General features: G+C 46.9%; 1 protein-coding gene across 3 annotated transcripts in view; it reads left to right on the top strand.

Annotated features, from left to right (window-relative positions):
- Positions 1-7,177: 7,177 nt before the first annotated feature.
- The window catches only part of FHDC1 (FH2 domain containing 1), a 43,340-nt gene continuing 34,594 nt past the window's right edge, over positions 7,178-15,923 (top strand). Inside the window, exons 1-2 of one of the 3 annotated variants that reach the window (XM_047857251.1) lie at positions 7,178-7,290; positions 13,936-14,558. In XM_047857251.1, the coding sequence (XP_047713207.1) occupies positions 14,073-14,558 (486 nt within the window). In that variant the 5' untranslated portion in view covers positions 7,178-7,290; positions 13,936-14,072. Of the gene's footprint in view, positions 7,291-7,931; positions 8,001-9,312; positions 9,497-13,935; positions 14,559-15,923 lie in introns of those variants that run through there. The other 2 variants (XM_047857252.1, XM_047857250.1) reach the window with 2 other exon arrangements.

Genomic DNA, 15,923 nt, shown 5'->3' with positions numbered 1-15,923 from the left:
GAAAGTCTATGCAAATCCTGGGACTGAATGGTGTGGGACAAGGAGAGGGACCAGTATGCCGAACATGCTATTGCAGTTGAGTGTTCAAGGGGCCAGCCTTCAGCTCCAAATTAGAATGTCTTGTGCATGTGTTTATGTGTGTTGGGTACAGAAGAGTATATTTTACCACCCTGCCACCACAGCCGGGTCGGTGGAAATGGCCAAATCCATGTTGTCAAACTAAACCTCACATAAATCACATCTTAAATATGAATACAGTATTATTTCCTTGTAGGCTCTGAATCTTAACACTCCTTTCCCCTACCGGTCATTCAACAGAATGCTCGATTCCTTTTTACCAACTAGGACTAGTGTGAATTTGGACAAAGAGGCAGAATTTGTCTATAGCTTCTAGGTTATTCAATTCTCGGGAGAAAATTGTTGGTCAGAAGCTTAGCAGTTTAGTATATGACCTTAAGGAGATATGAACATCTGGAGGCCAACCTGAGTGCTCCCATTTTTGAGAAAGAAAAGAACTAATAAATTAATAACCATTTACCTAGCACTCAAATGTGTGGGTTATAAGTAGGCACCCAAGCAGTGGGGTGCATGAGTGTTTCATGGTCATGAGAATTTGAACACAATCCTGGTAAAGTCCTTTATTGCAGTTTTGATCATTGCAGCCTGATGAAGAAGAAATCAGCTTATTTTGACATGGAAGACAAATGCATGCAGAAGATGTCTTTGGTGGTAATCTCGTTAGAGCTTTGGCTAAAGCAGAATATGTAACTTTTGTTAAAAACCTGGATGCCATGGCACCTGGCTGGCTCAGTTGGTGAAGCATGCACCTATTGATCTTGGGGTTGTGAGTTCGAGCCCCACATTAGGTGTAGCGATTACTTAAAAAATTGATTAATTTTTATCAACTATTAAAAATCTGGACGCCAGGGGCCCTGGTGGCTCAGTCGGTTAAGCGCCAACTTCAGCTCAGGTCGTGATCTCGCATTTCGTGAGTTCAAGCCCAGAGTTCAAGCTCTGTGCTGACAGCTCAAAGACTGGAGCCTGCTTCAGATTCTGTGTCTCCCTCTCTCTGCCCCTCCCCTGCTCGTGCTCTCTCTTTTTCTCTCTCTCTCTTTCAAAAATAAACATTAGAAAAACATTTTTTTAATCTAGATGCCAATAAAAATTTGGGAGTGAGTCATAATCTTCATTGTTCCCCGTTGCCCCCTATATCCCCCATCCCTGCTTCAGCCTTCTGAATTAGCCCCTCTGATTTCTTTATGGTGGCTCTACCTAGCCTGTCACATAGGACAAAGGTCTCTGAGCCATCAACTTGATTTCTGTAGACTCTGTACCATGAGCCTGAGGATCACAAGGGGCCCCCTTTTTTATGAGCTCCTGTGCAGGACGCTGCCAGGGCAGAATTCCTTCCTCTGCCCTCCCCTCCAGTAGACAAGGTTTAACCTGATTGTGCCCAGCAGGCAAATAGGCGCCTTCGGAAATTAGTCTCCTTATTGAGACCAAGTCTGAAAAGGGCATGCTTATAACGGAAAGAATGCAAAGCTAGAAAATATGTTCAAATCTTTGATAAGGGGGCCGGAAGGTAGAGGGGAAATGAAGACGTATGAACAGCTAGCATTTTCTCTGCTTTCCTTTATTTATATTCCTCTTGAAATTACAAATGTGATGTGTCTTTGTGACCCCAAACTTGGGGAGAATAAGAATCTACAGTGAGATGGTATTTAATTTCCCTGGGAAGAGAAAGTGTCCTTTTTGGGGATGGGTGGGGGCACAATTTCCAACATAAAGATGATTCCATTGCATAGTGTAAGTTAAAGTCCTGTGTTCAGTTGTGTGCTTGCCCGCATCCCCTCTGCTCCTGTGTAAAAAGGACACCCGGAGAGCCAGTGCCTAGTAATCACCCCACAGGAAACACGACACAACTCAAAATGCAAATATTCAGAAATTCACGTACCCGTGCCTTCAGCAAAGAGGTGCAGTGGGGAAAGAGCCTAGGTTTAATTTCAGATATCAGCAACATTTCGAGAAAAATTAAAAGTAAAATTATTTGCTCTTTTCTGTAGCCTCGTCCTGAGAAATCACCACCATTTTATAGCTCAATATACAGTTTAACACAGAAAAGTTGATCATGTGCACAAAAAACACCAGATAAAAGAAACTTAGAAATGTGAGGGGAATGTCTTTCATTTATTGTAAACTACAAATGGCTGGGTGTTTAATATCACCTCTCTGAGTTAGATTAAATATAAGAGTCTCCTTCTTCAGGAGGGGGCCAGGAGTTAGGAGTGAAGATGAACAGAGAAGTCCAGGTTTAACCCCAACACAGCCCTGTTCAGGTTTGGCCTGGTCAGGCCCACAAAGAGATGCAAATATGAGCTAATTGTGATGCTGCATGTTTTGGTGGGGATCTTCCTTGCTGCCAAGGCCTGTCAAAACGTGAATAATGAATGGTATTGCCACCAAAAGGCTTACTGTCGTTCTCAAAAAAGGGTCCATTTGAATTCTTTCTAGGTATCTGGCTTAAGTAATACTAAGATGCTAATTGTTATGGGCTGGTTTTATTATTTCCTATCATACCCAAAGTATTTACCATCTTATTAGAAATAGAAGCTTAACGCCAAAGTATTGTGCATAATTGGTCCCTAAACTAAGTACAAACTCAATTTGCAAGGGAAATAAAAAGGGCTTTACAAAATTGCTAAGTCACCACCATGTCCTTTTGCCCACCTTTATATGCCATACATCTTGTACAAGATTGCACATACTATTTCCCCAGGGAAGCGCACACACACACACACACACACACACACACATACACACCATCACCACCACCACATACCAATATCGTTGATTCATTGAGTTTCTGTTTGCTGACTGCCTGTAACTGTGAGTGTTATGGTTTCAAATTACTCTTTGTTCTTCTAACTTCTTCAAAGGATAAACAATTTGAAACAGTTAAAACCAGTAGCAAAAGAAATTGGCATCTGACATCCTCGTTAACTCAATTCCTCTCACTGAGACTCACATACTTGTTTTTTGATGATGGTGAGTGGAAAGAAGTAATACACTTTCATGTTGTATTTTAAAGGTATGTTTCTCCTGAAAATTTGAATGTTGTAACAGCCAGTACCTACATTTTCAAACAGTACTGAGCGGTTTTCTAAGCACTGTATCAACTGTAAGCTAAGAAAAGGCCTAGCTGAGGGTTTTCTGAATGAGGGAGAGCCTCAGTAATGTGTACCCCATTTCTCTTACCTTAGTCTCCGCTTCCATCCTGGTCTCCAAAACGCACACACACGCACACACACATACACCTTAAAAAGCAAATGAACAACGTGCTCTAAGGAAACATAGACAGCAGGAGAAAAAGGTCATCAGCTGCCTAATTACCTCATTCTTACATGTTGGTAGGGATTGTCTGTAATCTCTCTTATCCTCAAACAAATCAGGCATTGTTGTTGACCAAGTACCTGTGTTTACTTCTGGCAAGAGAAATGCCTGTTGATGTTACCATGGATATCAACATCACATGTGAAAGAATTTTCTATTTAAAACTTTTCAGAAATCACTTGTTAGTACCCAGAAAAAAAGTTTTCTCCCTCTTCATAATCAGAGCCCAGTCATTATTTACTACACTTAAAAGCAATTTACTGTCTACATTTCTTAGCCTGCAACAAGAAAACATCATCTTCTCAGTTCAAAGTTGTCTAGAAAACTATAGCAACCCAGTGTCTGCATTTTGCCAATAAGGTATGCGATGCAAATTCACATTCATGGTGACAGCAACAATTGTGTTGAATTTATTTATTTTACACTTTTCAACCTTTGAATGGAACAAGGCCTAGTGATTTCTCTTAGACATGGCTCTTACTAGAAGGGTTGGTGAGTCTTTGCATTTGTCTGCAAGTCTGTTTAAATCTAGAGTTGGTAGAGTTAGTTTCTTCTGCAGTGTCCAATTTTAAGAGCCTATAATCTAAATACTGAACAACTGATCTCATCAGCTATATTTTAAGAACAAAGATTAAGTAAATCTCAGTCTGCATCAGAGAAAGAGATTTTAAAAAATCAGTTTGATGCCTCAATCTTATGCCAGAGGGGACTTATTTCATTGCGTCCATTGTGGTTCCTTAGAGGGCCCAGTAAGTCAGCTCATGCGTTAGACTTAACTCCTTAAGCAAACACGCCTGTTTTAGAACTGAAAGTTTTTTTTTTTTTTTTAAAGGATGGATTCTGAAATTTGATTCATTTTGGTTTGAAGGTTTTGTTTAGTGGCTCCTAATGACAGATTCAAATACAAAATGCTTGATGTAGGAGAAACCGAAAGCTTCTCAGGGCTGAAGAAGTGAAGCCAGAAGAGAAAAAATGAACTGGGCAAAGGAAAAGGAGCCATCTGCCATCTGGAAAGGAAAGTCTGGGGAGAGGGAAAAGCAAACCGCAGACAGAGAAGTTCTTCTGCAGGGTTGGAGCTGGCACCTGTGAGGCTCGTGGCCTGGGCCACACTAAGCTAGAAAACGCTCCAGAGAGGTCAGCTTGCTTGGAAGAGTGCGTGCCGGCCACACTCCCTGCTGCTCAGATGTCCCTGCGGTCAAACAGCAGCTTCTTCCAAGCCACAAATTCCAGGGCCTGGGCTGACTTGGAGCACACTTGGCTTCAGGAGTCTTTCCAGCCTTCCTCCCAGAGAGGGCTGCTGGTGTTTCTGGGGTACAGAAGACAAACAGCAGACCCTAACTCCCAAGCACAAACTTAGGTGAGATGAAGGCTTGGTTAATAATCTGCATATAAACAGATGAAGAACAAACTGCCCATCAGATTTGCAGCCTTTGATTCAAATCCGTGGGGACGCTGACTCTATTTCAGACTTGGACTCTGTGCTACTCAACTACTTTTTGGCCACCTCATTTGCACACCATATAAAAAGAGCCAAAAATTGGGTGCTGGGTGGCTCAGTCAGTTGAGATTCTGACTCTTGATATTGGCTCAGGTTGTGATCTCCCCGTCCTGGGATTGAGCCCTGCGTTGGGCTCTGGGCTCCACACTGACAGCACTGAGCCTGCTTGGGATTCTCTCCCCTCTATCTGTCCCTCCCCAACTGGCTCGAGCAAGCGCTCTCTCTCTTTCTCTGCCCCTTCTCCACTCACTTGCGACACATTCTCTCTCTCTCTCTCTCAAAATAAATAAACTTTAAAAAACATAAATAAGAGCCAAAAATTAAGGCTGACACATTCAGGGCCAGCACACAATGCTGTTTGGGCACAATAGAACACTTCAGACTGCAGGAGGGGGAGGTAGGAAGCAGCCAGCATCAGACTGAAGATCTCTGCTTTCTTCGTGTACTGATGCCAAGGAGTGGACTCTGGAGTCCCAATTTAACTTCTCTAAGCTAGAAAATGCAGAATGGAGAGTTTCTAGAATTGTTGCGAGACTCAAGATGCCTGACACATGGCCAACAGCAAGTATCAGCTCCTCCTTCCTCTAACTGGGGTTAATGGATGTGCATACAAAGTACAGATGTAAGAGACATGACTTGTGGAAAGAGCAAATTTGGCAAATACTTAGATCTAAGGAATTTAGAAGAGAAAAAGAACCAGAGGAAAGCTGGGATTGTGAGTTTTATTTTACTTTATTTTTTAAAGTTTATTTATTTTGAGGAGGGAGGGGGGGAGAGAGAGAGAGAGACAGAAAGAGAGAATCCCAAGAAGGCTCCTGGCTGCCAGCACAGAGCCCAAATTGGGGCTCAAATTCATGAACTGTGAGATCATGACCTGAGCCAAAGTCAGATTCTTAACCCAATGAGCCACCCAGGTGCCCCTATTTTATTTTGAGAGGGGGGATAGGGGGAGGGGAGGGAGACAGAGAGAGGAGAGAGAGAATCCCAACCTGACACAGGGTTCAATCTTAGGAACTATGAGATCACAACCTGAGCTGAAATCAAAAATCAGATGCTCAACTGACTGAACCACCCAGGCACCCCTTGATTGTAAATTTTAAAAATCAGGTCTTAAGAGGTGCAGGCAGGAAGAGTCCTAGTTTTAAGAGAAAGAAGAACTGAGATATTACAGAGACAATTTAAGATTTAAGAGTCTGTGACACGGAGGTGGAATCAGAAGTGGATTTGCCTTGGAGCTCAAGTTTTGCTGCCCCTTACTTTCCCGGACACTACCAAGGACACATACCTAGTGTTGTGTCTGTAGGTTGTTATCATTTCTCTTTAAAAAGCTCCCTCAAGAGTTGTACGAACTTCAGGCCCCATAAAATCTGGACCTTCCAGGTTCAAGTCAGAAGGTAGCACCCGTGGGGGAATGAGAGATAAAGAGTTGGAAGAATCTAGTTACTGTCCTCAAAGGACAAAAAGGGTCAGCAGAGGAGGCCAGAGAGGCAAAGGGAAGGCCGGTAGGTCAGGATGCTGCAGGGAGATCAAAAAGACACGAGGTTAAGGATGGGTCACTGGGTTTGACCCTTCAAAAAAGTGGCTGATTTTAAAGTGCACACTTAGTACAGTGTGGGTAAAGCCCAGGTTGGGGGGTTGGGGGGTGGGGGTGTGCTTGAAGAGTGGGAAGTGTTCAGTGGGTGTAGACCCCTCATCTGGCCAGGCCCACATAAAAGGAGAAGATACCATTCGGCTCCTCGATTTTGATACTCTATAATTCAGTTTTTGCCTGTGCAATCGCTGTTCCTTTGGGATTAATATTACCGTCCTGAGCATGGGGCTTTCCCTTTTATTACATTCCCACTCCTTGAGATTTTCTGTGGGCTTGGTTGGACCTACCCCTCACGTGTAGTATAAGCCTGTTCAATGACTGATATATGGGCTCTTGCCTGGCATGGAATTTGTTTTTTGTTTTGCTTTGTTTTTGCCCTAATAGCTTCACTTTTTCCATCCATACGGAGGTCGGGAATTCTGTCGTGGGAGTTCAGGGGTTGAAGACCAGGGTGGAGAGTCAGAAGTCATGAGGCACCAGAGGCTGGCAAGGCTGTGCGGTCTGTTATCTGGGATCACAAAGTCAGAGGTAAGGATGACTTCATCCTCACACAGGGCACCTCCCCACCTGATTTCCGATGGGCCGGACTTGCCCAGGATCTTTTGACTATGTTTCTCACTGGCTGGAGTCACAAGTTACTTTGAAAAAAAAAAAAAGCGATTAAACTGTCCCGGGTTTCTTCCTGTGAGGAGTCTTTCTCAGACAGCGTCCGTTCAGGCGATCTGGCTTGCACTGGACTTTGCTTTGCTTAAGTATAGCTGAAAGATTCCTGTTACCATCATCACTGAGGAGATTATATAGATATAAAAAGGTAACAAACCTACAGACTCTACGGAAGAGCTGACCTTTGGGTAGCTCCGGCTCAACCGGGATTCGGTTTTAAGGGCTGCGACAGTTCACCCAAATGCTGTCTTGTGCTCCAGGGAGAAACAAGCACGGGGGCAGAGGGTGGACTGGAGCGCGCGCGCGCGTGTGTCTGTGTGTGTGTGTGCGCGCGCGCGCGTGGAGTGTGTGCGTGCAGGAGAGTGCGTGTGCGCAGGGGGTGCCGGGGAGGTTGCGGCAGAGGCTGCTTTGTGGAAAGCACTTGCGGGCTTGGCACCTCCCCTTGCTGGTTACTCGAGGACACCCGACCCTTCTTCACAGTCCGTACTTGTCGGTTTCTCGCCGCCCCTACTTCCCTCGGGGGCTTTCGGGTGCGGGGAGCAGCGTGCGGGGTGGCGGCTTCCAGGCCCCCAGGGCCCCGCGTAGGTGAAGGTGAGCACCGCAGCGCCGACGGTGGCGCTCAGAGGGTGGGAGGAGGGAAGGGGCCGAGCAGGAAAGGGCGTGTTGCGCTTTGCGGCTGGCGCTGGGAGCAGCCCGGACTGCGGCATTGTTACCTGAGGCAGCGCCTGAGCCCCGCCCCGCGCCGCCCTGCCCCCTCGCGGTCCCGGGCCGCCCCGGCTGCAGAGACCCGGGAAGAAGCGTTGGTGCTGGAGACAGCCGTGGGGAGCGAGGAGCGCGCGCGCGGAGAGCCGGCCGCCGGTGAGTGGGAGCCGGACGGCCGAGGCAGGGGTGACCGCTGCTCGGGGGCATCGGGTCCCAGACACTTCCCGATTCTGTAGGGCCAAGGTGGAGGATCAGCCAGGACCCGGGGCTGCGGCGCCAAGTCTCGGCTGCCTTCGAGCCTCAGTGGGAAGGCTGGGGAGGTTTGCGCTTCCTCCACACCCACCCGAGTGACTTTGGTGCTTGCGCTAGAGGACAGCGATCGGCCTCTTGAGGATAAGACGGGCTGGCCTGGACCCGCGTCTAGAGAACGAGCTAGGTCACGGGCCGCCTCCGGGTTGGACCTGGCTAATTTAGTTTTAGCTGCTAAGACTTTTGTATAAACTGTGCCCCCCGCTTGATCCCCGCCCGGTCCTAGAGCGCGCAACCGGCCAGCGGGGAGCCACGACTTGGCCCTCCGGACAGTGGGTGCGGGGTTGGCGAGGACCGCGTCCGGGTGATGCGGACTGAGGACAAGACGGCTCTTGCACTTGCACACTTGTCCTGGCCGTGCGAAGTTCAGGTTACAAATTGCGCCCTGAGCTTTGAAGTTTGGGGAGGAAGCGGGTGGGCTGGTGAGTCAGCTCCAGCCGCTGCGGTGCCCCTAGCTCGAGGACCGCGGGCTCTCGGTTTAATCCTCTGACCAAACACCAGGAGTCTCTCCTCTACATTTTTTCCGTCGTCTCTTCCCGGCTCCCATCTGGTGATTTGCAGTGCGGCCGCCAGGGCTTTCTACCCTGCGCCCGGGATCCGGACCCCGGACGTGGGGGAGGTGTCACCGCAAAGGTTCGAGGACTGGGTGGAGCTCGCGTTTGCCAACCAGGAGACCCCCCCCCCCCCCCGACCCCCGCCGCCGGCTTTGCTTCAAACACTGAGACACCTCCCCTAGTTAGCCTCCCCACCCCTCCCGGCTTTCTGGAGCTTTGTGCAGCTGCCGGGTGGAGGGGCGGGTACCCTGGGATCGGCGCGGGGCCGGAGGGCGGACCCTAAAGCCCGGGCCCTCCAGGCGAGGGGGCGGGGCCGAGAGACCCCCCCCTCCCCCTTGCACGCCCCGGCCAGCCGGCCTCTGGGGCCGCGGGAGCGGCGAGCTGGTGCGGCGGCGCTTCCAGTCGCTTCTGCCCGAAGACCGGCGAATGCTCGGCGCTCCCGGGAGGAGGAGGGTCCAGCCCTTCCCTGGCATCGGCCCTTTCGGCCCCGCTGGTTCCCACACGGCCGGCACTTGCGTCTCCCTGGAGCGCGCCCTCGCCCCGCCGCAGGGGTCGCCGGCGAGCTTGCGCGGCCGTGTGGGTGTCTATCTCCGCGGCGCACCGGCGCCCGCTCCCCCACCGCCGCTCCTGCAGCGGTCCAGATAAAGACGCCGCCCGGAGCTCGTGCGCGGCCGCGGGACCTCCCTCCCGCGTCCCTCCTGCGGCCGCTGGCGCCTCAGCGCGCTCCCCAGGGATTCGGCGGACGCGGCGCCCCCGAGCCTTCTGTGCGGCCGAGCCGGGGCCGTTTTGGTGAGTGGCTGGGGCGGGACGCAGGACTCGGGGCTGGGGGCGGAAGGACTCGGTGGACCGCTCGGCGGTGCAGAGAGCTGGAAAACTGTGTGTCTAGACCTCGCGAAAGAAATCGTGCCCCTGTGTCCCCCACGCCGAATTTCTTCAGGACCCGGCAGTGTTCAAACATCTGTTTGCACAGAAATTGCCCCTACTGTTCGGCCGTCTGTGACCCCCCTCTACTGACCCATAGTTGTCTTCCTGGAATGAGTGGCGAGCGCTTCCTTCCCTCCCTCTCTCATGAGCATCTTTGGCGCTCGTTTGCTTTTTTTCTTGGTTTTGGGACGTTGAGAGAAATTGAAAAAGCACATTCGAACAACAAGCGTTCTTTCTCTGCTCTCCGGGTGTTGCGCTCAGGGGCATCTGTGAAGTGTTTATGTTGTGCTGCAGATTAAACACGCTGACTGCAAACAGTCTTGGGTTCTTTCACTGCAGGCTGGAGTGCCAAGGTGAAGGGTTGGATGTTGCCAGCTCTGATTTGACTGCGTGGTTGACATTCTGTGTTTAATAATCAAGAAAGGTTTTGAAAGATAGGTGGTCGGGGAGGAGCCTTTCCCAATGAATTAGTGGAGTGAGAGCAAAAATTCCGTATTTTAGAATCGCTCGTACTCTCCCTACTCTTTCTTCTTCCCCAGATTAAATAGGGCTGAGTGTTCGTCTTCTCTCCAAACCTGGCCTACTCTGCCCCGTTTGTCATCAGAAGGGTGTGGGCCAGCCCTTCCTGCTCCCACCTCATCTGTGACACAAGTCAGGAATGAAGGGGAAAGGTTTCCTGGAGGGTTTTCCTTGGCTGGTTTACTTTTGATTATTGTTGACCTAGAGGGTGAGTGAGGTGCTGAGCAATAGGGCCCCACTAACCCTCTTTGAGGAGAACCCTGAGCTCTGAACTGCCTTTCAGGAACATGTTTTCCTCCTAAATATGCTGTGAAATGAAATGTACATTTTCTCTCTTCTTCCCTCCCACTCACTCCCTTTAAGAGAACACCAAGAGCAAAGCAATGCTTGCTGTTGGGCCAGAGGGCTTCGTTGAAGACCCTTATGAACATTCACATTCTAAGACGTTTTGCTTTCTGATCAGCTAAAGACATGGTCCCAGAATCCCCCTATTGAAAATTCACATGGTTAAAAGATGCTCCACGGAGCTACCGCCTCCCTTGAGGGTCCATCACTCAGGCACACCCCTGATGGGTCATGATTAGCACTCAGGGGACTTGAAGAGTTATCTTCAGAGCCTTACAGTGACAGCCCTACATTTTACTCAGGGCTGGGCATTTGTCAGCCTTAGCAGCTGCCCTCCCTGCTGCTGAAGTCCCCAACCTGTAGGTGACATGTTAAATACAAACCTGTCTCTATCTGCCCTGGAGAGATCGATGGGACACTTGACACTTTCCAGACAGAGCCAAGGCTAATTCCATTGTCCCTGTTGGCAATTGGCAGCTGTGAGAAACAGCAGTGGGTTTAAGGCTCCCGCAATACCTGTGTTCTAGCATATTTGGAGAGCATGTGTTTGCATCTTTACTCTGGACAGTACCCTAGTAAATCAAATGTTCTTTGTGTATCCTCTGTTTTACTGCCTGATGAGACTGTGGAAAGGGTTAGAATGTCTGTCTGTACTCTTTTTCCAATGTCTCTTTGACATTGGAAATCCCAGCCAAAGGAAAAGCCCTATCAAAGCCCTATTGAAGCCAGTAGTAAAAGCATTAGCATCTAAGCTAATCATTGCTGGAGAATTTATTCATCAGAAGCTGTTGGGGGCCTAGGATCCTTATTTGTTACCCTGGGAAAAAATTAGCCAGACAGCATACCGGCAACAGTGTTGTAAATTTTATTTTGTTCTTTTAACTTTTGAAAATAGCATTCTTTCTCAAGATGGGGCAGTGGTTAGAATTATGCCAATGCATGACTAACACCTGTCACTTTTTACTTTGATAAGCTTTTATCTGGTACTTCTGTGCAATGCGCAAGACTCAGAAAGACTTGCATCCTTCAGAGCTTTAGTGTTAGCAAGCAGTGCTGGTGCAGGACCAAGTGTATGGTCTTTCTCACTCTTAGTATCTCTGTATTTGCTGTGTGAGGTTTAACGGTATATCTGTATATATACTTACGCAGCACTGAGTGAGTTATTGCTTTCTAGGATGGAGACTTTTTAAGGTGATCACCTATTCTTGAGTAATCTATAATCGAGTCAGCATATCTGCAGTTGGAGGTGAATTGGAGGATTAGCAGCTCTTCAATACATGAGATATTTTATGTACAGAAGTATTTGAAAATATGTAAGGATAAACTGCCAAGATTACCTGTACAGTCTTGAAAACAGAAGAGTTCAAATATAACTATAAACTGTAATTGACAATGAGTCATTTGCTTAAGGGGTGCCAACTATGAAAACAGCCTAGTTATGCCCCTAATGATAATTATGAAAACTCCTTTTAAAAGCCAGTTGCATCTCAAGTGAGCTGTAAGTTGGCTTGGGTAAATAATTTCAGTTTTACTTTCTAAAAAATTATCTAGTGATGATGGCTACACAACGCTTTGAAAGTGCTTAATGTCACTGATGTACACTTATAAATGGTTAAAACGGCATTTAAAAAATCCAATTAGTAGCTGGCGGTGCCATCTTTTACCCATATACAGTTTTCAAAAGTTAAGTATTCAAATGTTTTATAAAAACATTTGTTCTTGTAATTTAGAGATGATATATAATCACTGAGTATTGAAAAAGGACAAACCTAGTAACTTAGAAAGCAAAGAATGGGACTACTAAAGGTATTTTTCTAGCAGCCAGAAGTAACTTAGCATTTTATCTATTAAACCCAATACATATTTTGAAGAAAATGTGTGAAACTAAAGACAAATCATATGGACATATGATACTGGTTATTGTTAATACTAGCTAACTATGGTACCTAGGCATCTTGGTACATGTAGTAGCTCATTTATTCTTATGCAAACCGATGAAACAGTGTATCTTTATATTATAGACGAGGATACTGAGATGTAGATCAAATAACCTTGGGTTGCTCAGTCAAACAAATAGCAGAACTGAGATCTGAGGGGGAAAAATCTATTCTGAACTCTCCACTCTTATTCCCAAGGCAATGCTGCCTCTTGTACATGGTTCTGTGTAAAGTATCTGAAATATTTGAATTAGTGCTATCAGACAGATCACTCCTACGTAATCCAGTGTTGTTTGACCAATGTGTGTCTGTAAGTGTGAGTTCTGACAATGATGTTGTAAAAGGATAATTACAGTCAGAAGGCCAGTCTAAAAAAGCCTTTCCCTGTGGCCCTTTATGACCTGGAGGAAACGGTCCTTTTTACATGCCCACATAGTTGGGGTGCTCACTTCATAAGGGTCCCTACATCCTCAGTGAACCAGTCCTCATCTCTGAAGAAATGTAGTTGTTTTGACCTCTGTTTTCATATCAGGTCCATAACAACTCAATACCAAAAACAAACATGTAAAGGTCAACAAAAACACAAGCTACTAAAATTAGTCAGTGACTGTGGATAAGGGGTAGACATGGCAGGTATGATACGGACAGCATATCCTCGTGTGTATATGTCTTCTTTGCTAGTAATGTCACAGAAGAAGCAGAAGAGGTTGGCAAGAAGTTCTGATTGTTTCCTAAGAGTGGCTTCATTAGAATCTGAAATGAGAACATTGGAAGCAATGGGAGAGGTCATGTAATGGATCCCAACCTCCTAATTTTACAAATGACAAAACTGAAGTCTAGTGAGGCGAAGTGATTTGTCTAAAATGTAAGCAGTGCTGCTTGATTTAGAGCCACAACCTTTAATCTTTACATTTAGTGTTTTTTTCCTCTATTTGTGGGGAAGCCCCATCACCAAGTGGAGCAGGGACTTGGTGGCCCCTGACTCCGGGGGAATGAGTTTGGTCACTATTTTATCATCTCCAGATGCCCTGCCTATTACATGCAAGGCAGAGTATGCCCTTTGACCAAGTGATTGGTAGGGGACATGTCCATACTGGTGAAAGGCAGGATCATACACTAATACCTAATGCTTCAGCCATTTGGGTAATTTCCCTAGGGGTTGGGTATCCATTGCCCAAAGAAAATGACCCAGTTAGTGAACAAGTAGTTTATTCATAAAGTGACCAGTACTTGCTGAACCTATAGTGAGCAGGTTCCCAATAAATATGTCTTTGATTGATTAGCGGAAGGTTTCCAAGTTGATTTGTTGCTTCTGCTTTGGCAGTATTTCCAGGAGGTAAAATTTGTTTGGTTCACATTTAGAAAAGTATTAGTCTCTTTTAATGCTCTTTTGGATGATTGTAATACCCAGCCACTCGACGAGGACTGGCACTAGGCTCCGGAGGGAAGAGCTGGTGTTCACAGGTTTTCCTGTACTGATTTAAAGTTGTTTTATCTTTGTAGGTTTGGAAGATGACACACAACACAGTTGCCTTTTTCTCTGGCAGCAGACTAGCGGGTGAAAAAGTATGACACAAGTTTGATGTTTGTGTCTGCTTCCCCAAGGTCAAGAAATTATCTCCTTAGAAGGCAACAGTACTATGCATGTTATGAATTGTGTCTCCTTGGTCAGCGATAAAGAAAATGGGAATGTCGCCTCGGCAGCTGGATTCATGATCGGGCAAACCCCCCCACCCCCACCACCTCCACCCCCTCCACCTCCACCATGTCCATACTCAGGGGAGGGTTTTCTGCCCTCTCCCCCTCCTCCACCCCCTCCTCCACTCCCCGGGGTGCCTCCAGTCCCACCTCCCCCTCCAGGACTACCCCCACCTTCTCACATGAACGGCTACAGCCACCTGGGTAAGAAAAAGCGGATGAGAAACTTTTTTTGGAAAACCATTCCGGAGGAGCAAGTTCGTGGCAAAACCAACATCTGGACTTTGGCGGCCAGGCAGCAGCATCACTACCAGATCGATACAAAGACCATCGAGGAGCTCTTTGGGCAGCAAGAAGACACCACCAAACCTTCCCTTTCTAGGAGAGGAGGAACTTTAAACTCATCCTTCAGAGACCCTAAGGAAGAGGTAAGAACGGATCTGGGAGGGATGATCCTCCGCATGCTGCATTGTTTTGTGTTTGGAACGCTGTGTACATTTCAGAACTTGCTGAATCACTCGCAAATACGATAATGCAAGCGAATGTGCTCTGGAAACGTAGAAAGGGCTTTATGCGATGAGCTTGAGCTGACTAGCAAAAAAGTGTAAGAAGCATGCATGCCACATCCTCCCAGACATCCCGGTGGAGTATGACCTCACGCTGAGAACATGCTATCTGGGGCCATCGTCCTTTGGCCTCTCAGCACTGCCCTGTCTCCAACACATCTGCTGTGGTTTCCCCTGGTGGGGCAGTTCTGCTCAAGTCCATATTAGTAGTCTCTGTCGGAACAAAAACCGGAGTTCCTGAACTCAGTTAACTAAGATTAACAGGAACTTTCTGAGACAAAATGCCTTTTGTTAAATACACCGTTAACTATTCTACATCCTTAAGATTTTACCCCTATTGCAATAAAAACGATGCCTCTAGTTTTCCTTCCCTACGTGTTGTGAGTTAGTCTTGAATTAAACTATGGCTCTGAATTAAACTATGGCCACTGTGGAATAGAAATTTCCAGAAAGCTCAGTGCATAAAGCTAGTTTTTAGATGGATTTTCTAGGAAGCATATTTCCAGTGAACAATAAATGTCTTACACGGAGAATAAAGCTAGCAGGTTATAAGAAGTTCACCGAAAGCACGGCTTCAGAACTATTGATTACCATACATATACATTATAGAAACTGAATTAAAAATTGCATTTGAAAGTATTGTTTAGAAACAAAGTAAATTGAGAAACCTCCTCCACTTGCTAGCAGGAGTCATGAGGAAACCAGAGATCGGAAGGAAAGAATGTTGCCCACCGAAAAGAAAAAGGGGGGCGGGGCAACAAATATATTATTTTTATTTGTTTTATTTATTTATTTATTTGTTTGTTTGTTTATTTATTTATTTAATGTTTGTTTGCTTTTGAGAGAGACAGAGTGTGAGAAGGGGAGGGACAGAGAAGGAGGGAGACACGGATTCGGAAGCAGGCTCCAGGCCTAGGACCTGAGCGCTCGGCACAAAGCCCGATGTGGGGTTTGAATCCATAAGCCAGCCATGAGATCATGACCCGAGCCGAAGTCGGACGCTTAACTGACTGAGCCCCCCAGGTGCCCCCAAATGTATGATTTTTAAAATCTGTTCTACAGGAACAGAAGAAATAGGTCAAAGATGGAGTGGATCAGGTAAGAGAGTAGGCAGGGCTCTGGGATGGAGTCGTATCTCTCTGCATGATTGAATTCCTGAGTTGACAGTCTTGACCTCTTTTCTCTGTGTGTCTCAGGAGCGTCTGAATTTCTTCTCTCCACGAATTC

This window comes from Prionailurus viverrinus, chromosome B1 (genome assembly GCF_022837055.1).
Source record: "Prionailurus viverrinus isolate Anna chromosome B1, UM_Priviv_1.0, whole genome shotgun sequence".
NCBI lineage: Eukaryota > Metazoa > Chordata > Mammalia > Carnivora > Felidae > Prionailurus > Prionailurus viverrinus.
The sequence above is the reverse complement of the archived record's forward strand: the minus strand, read 5'-3'. Positions and strand labels throughout refer to the sequence as shown.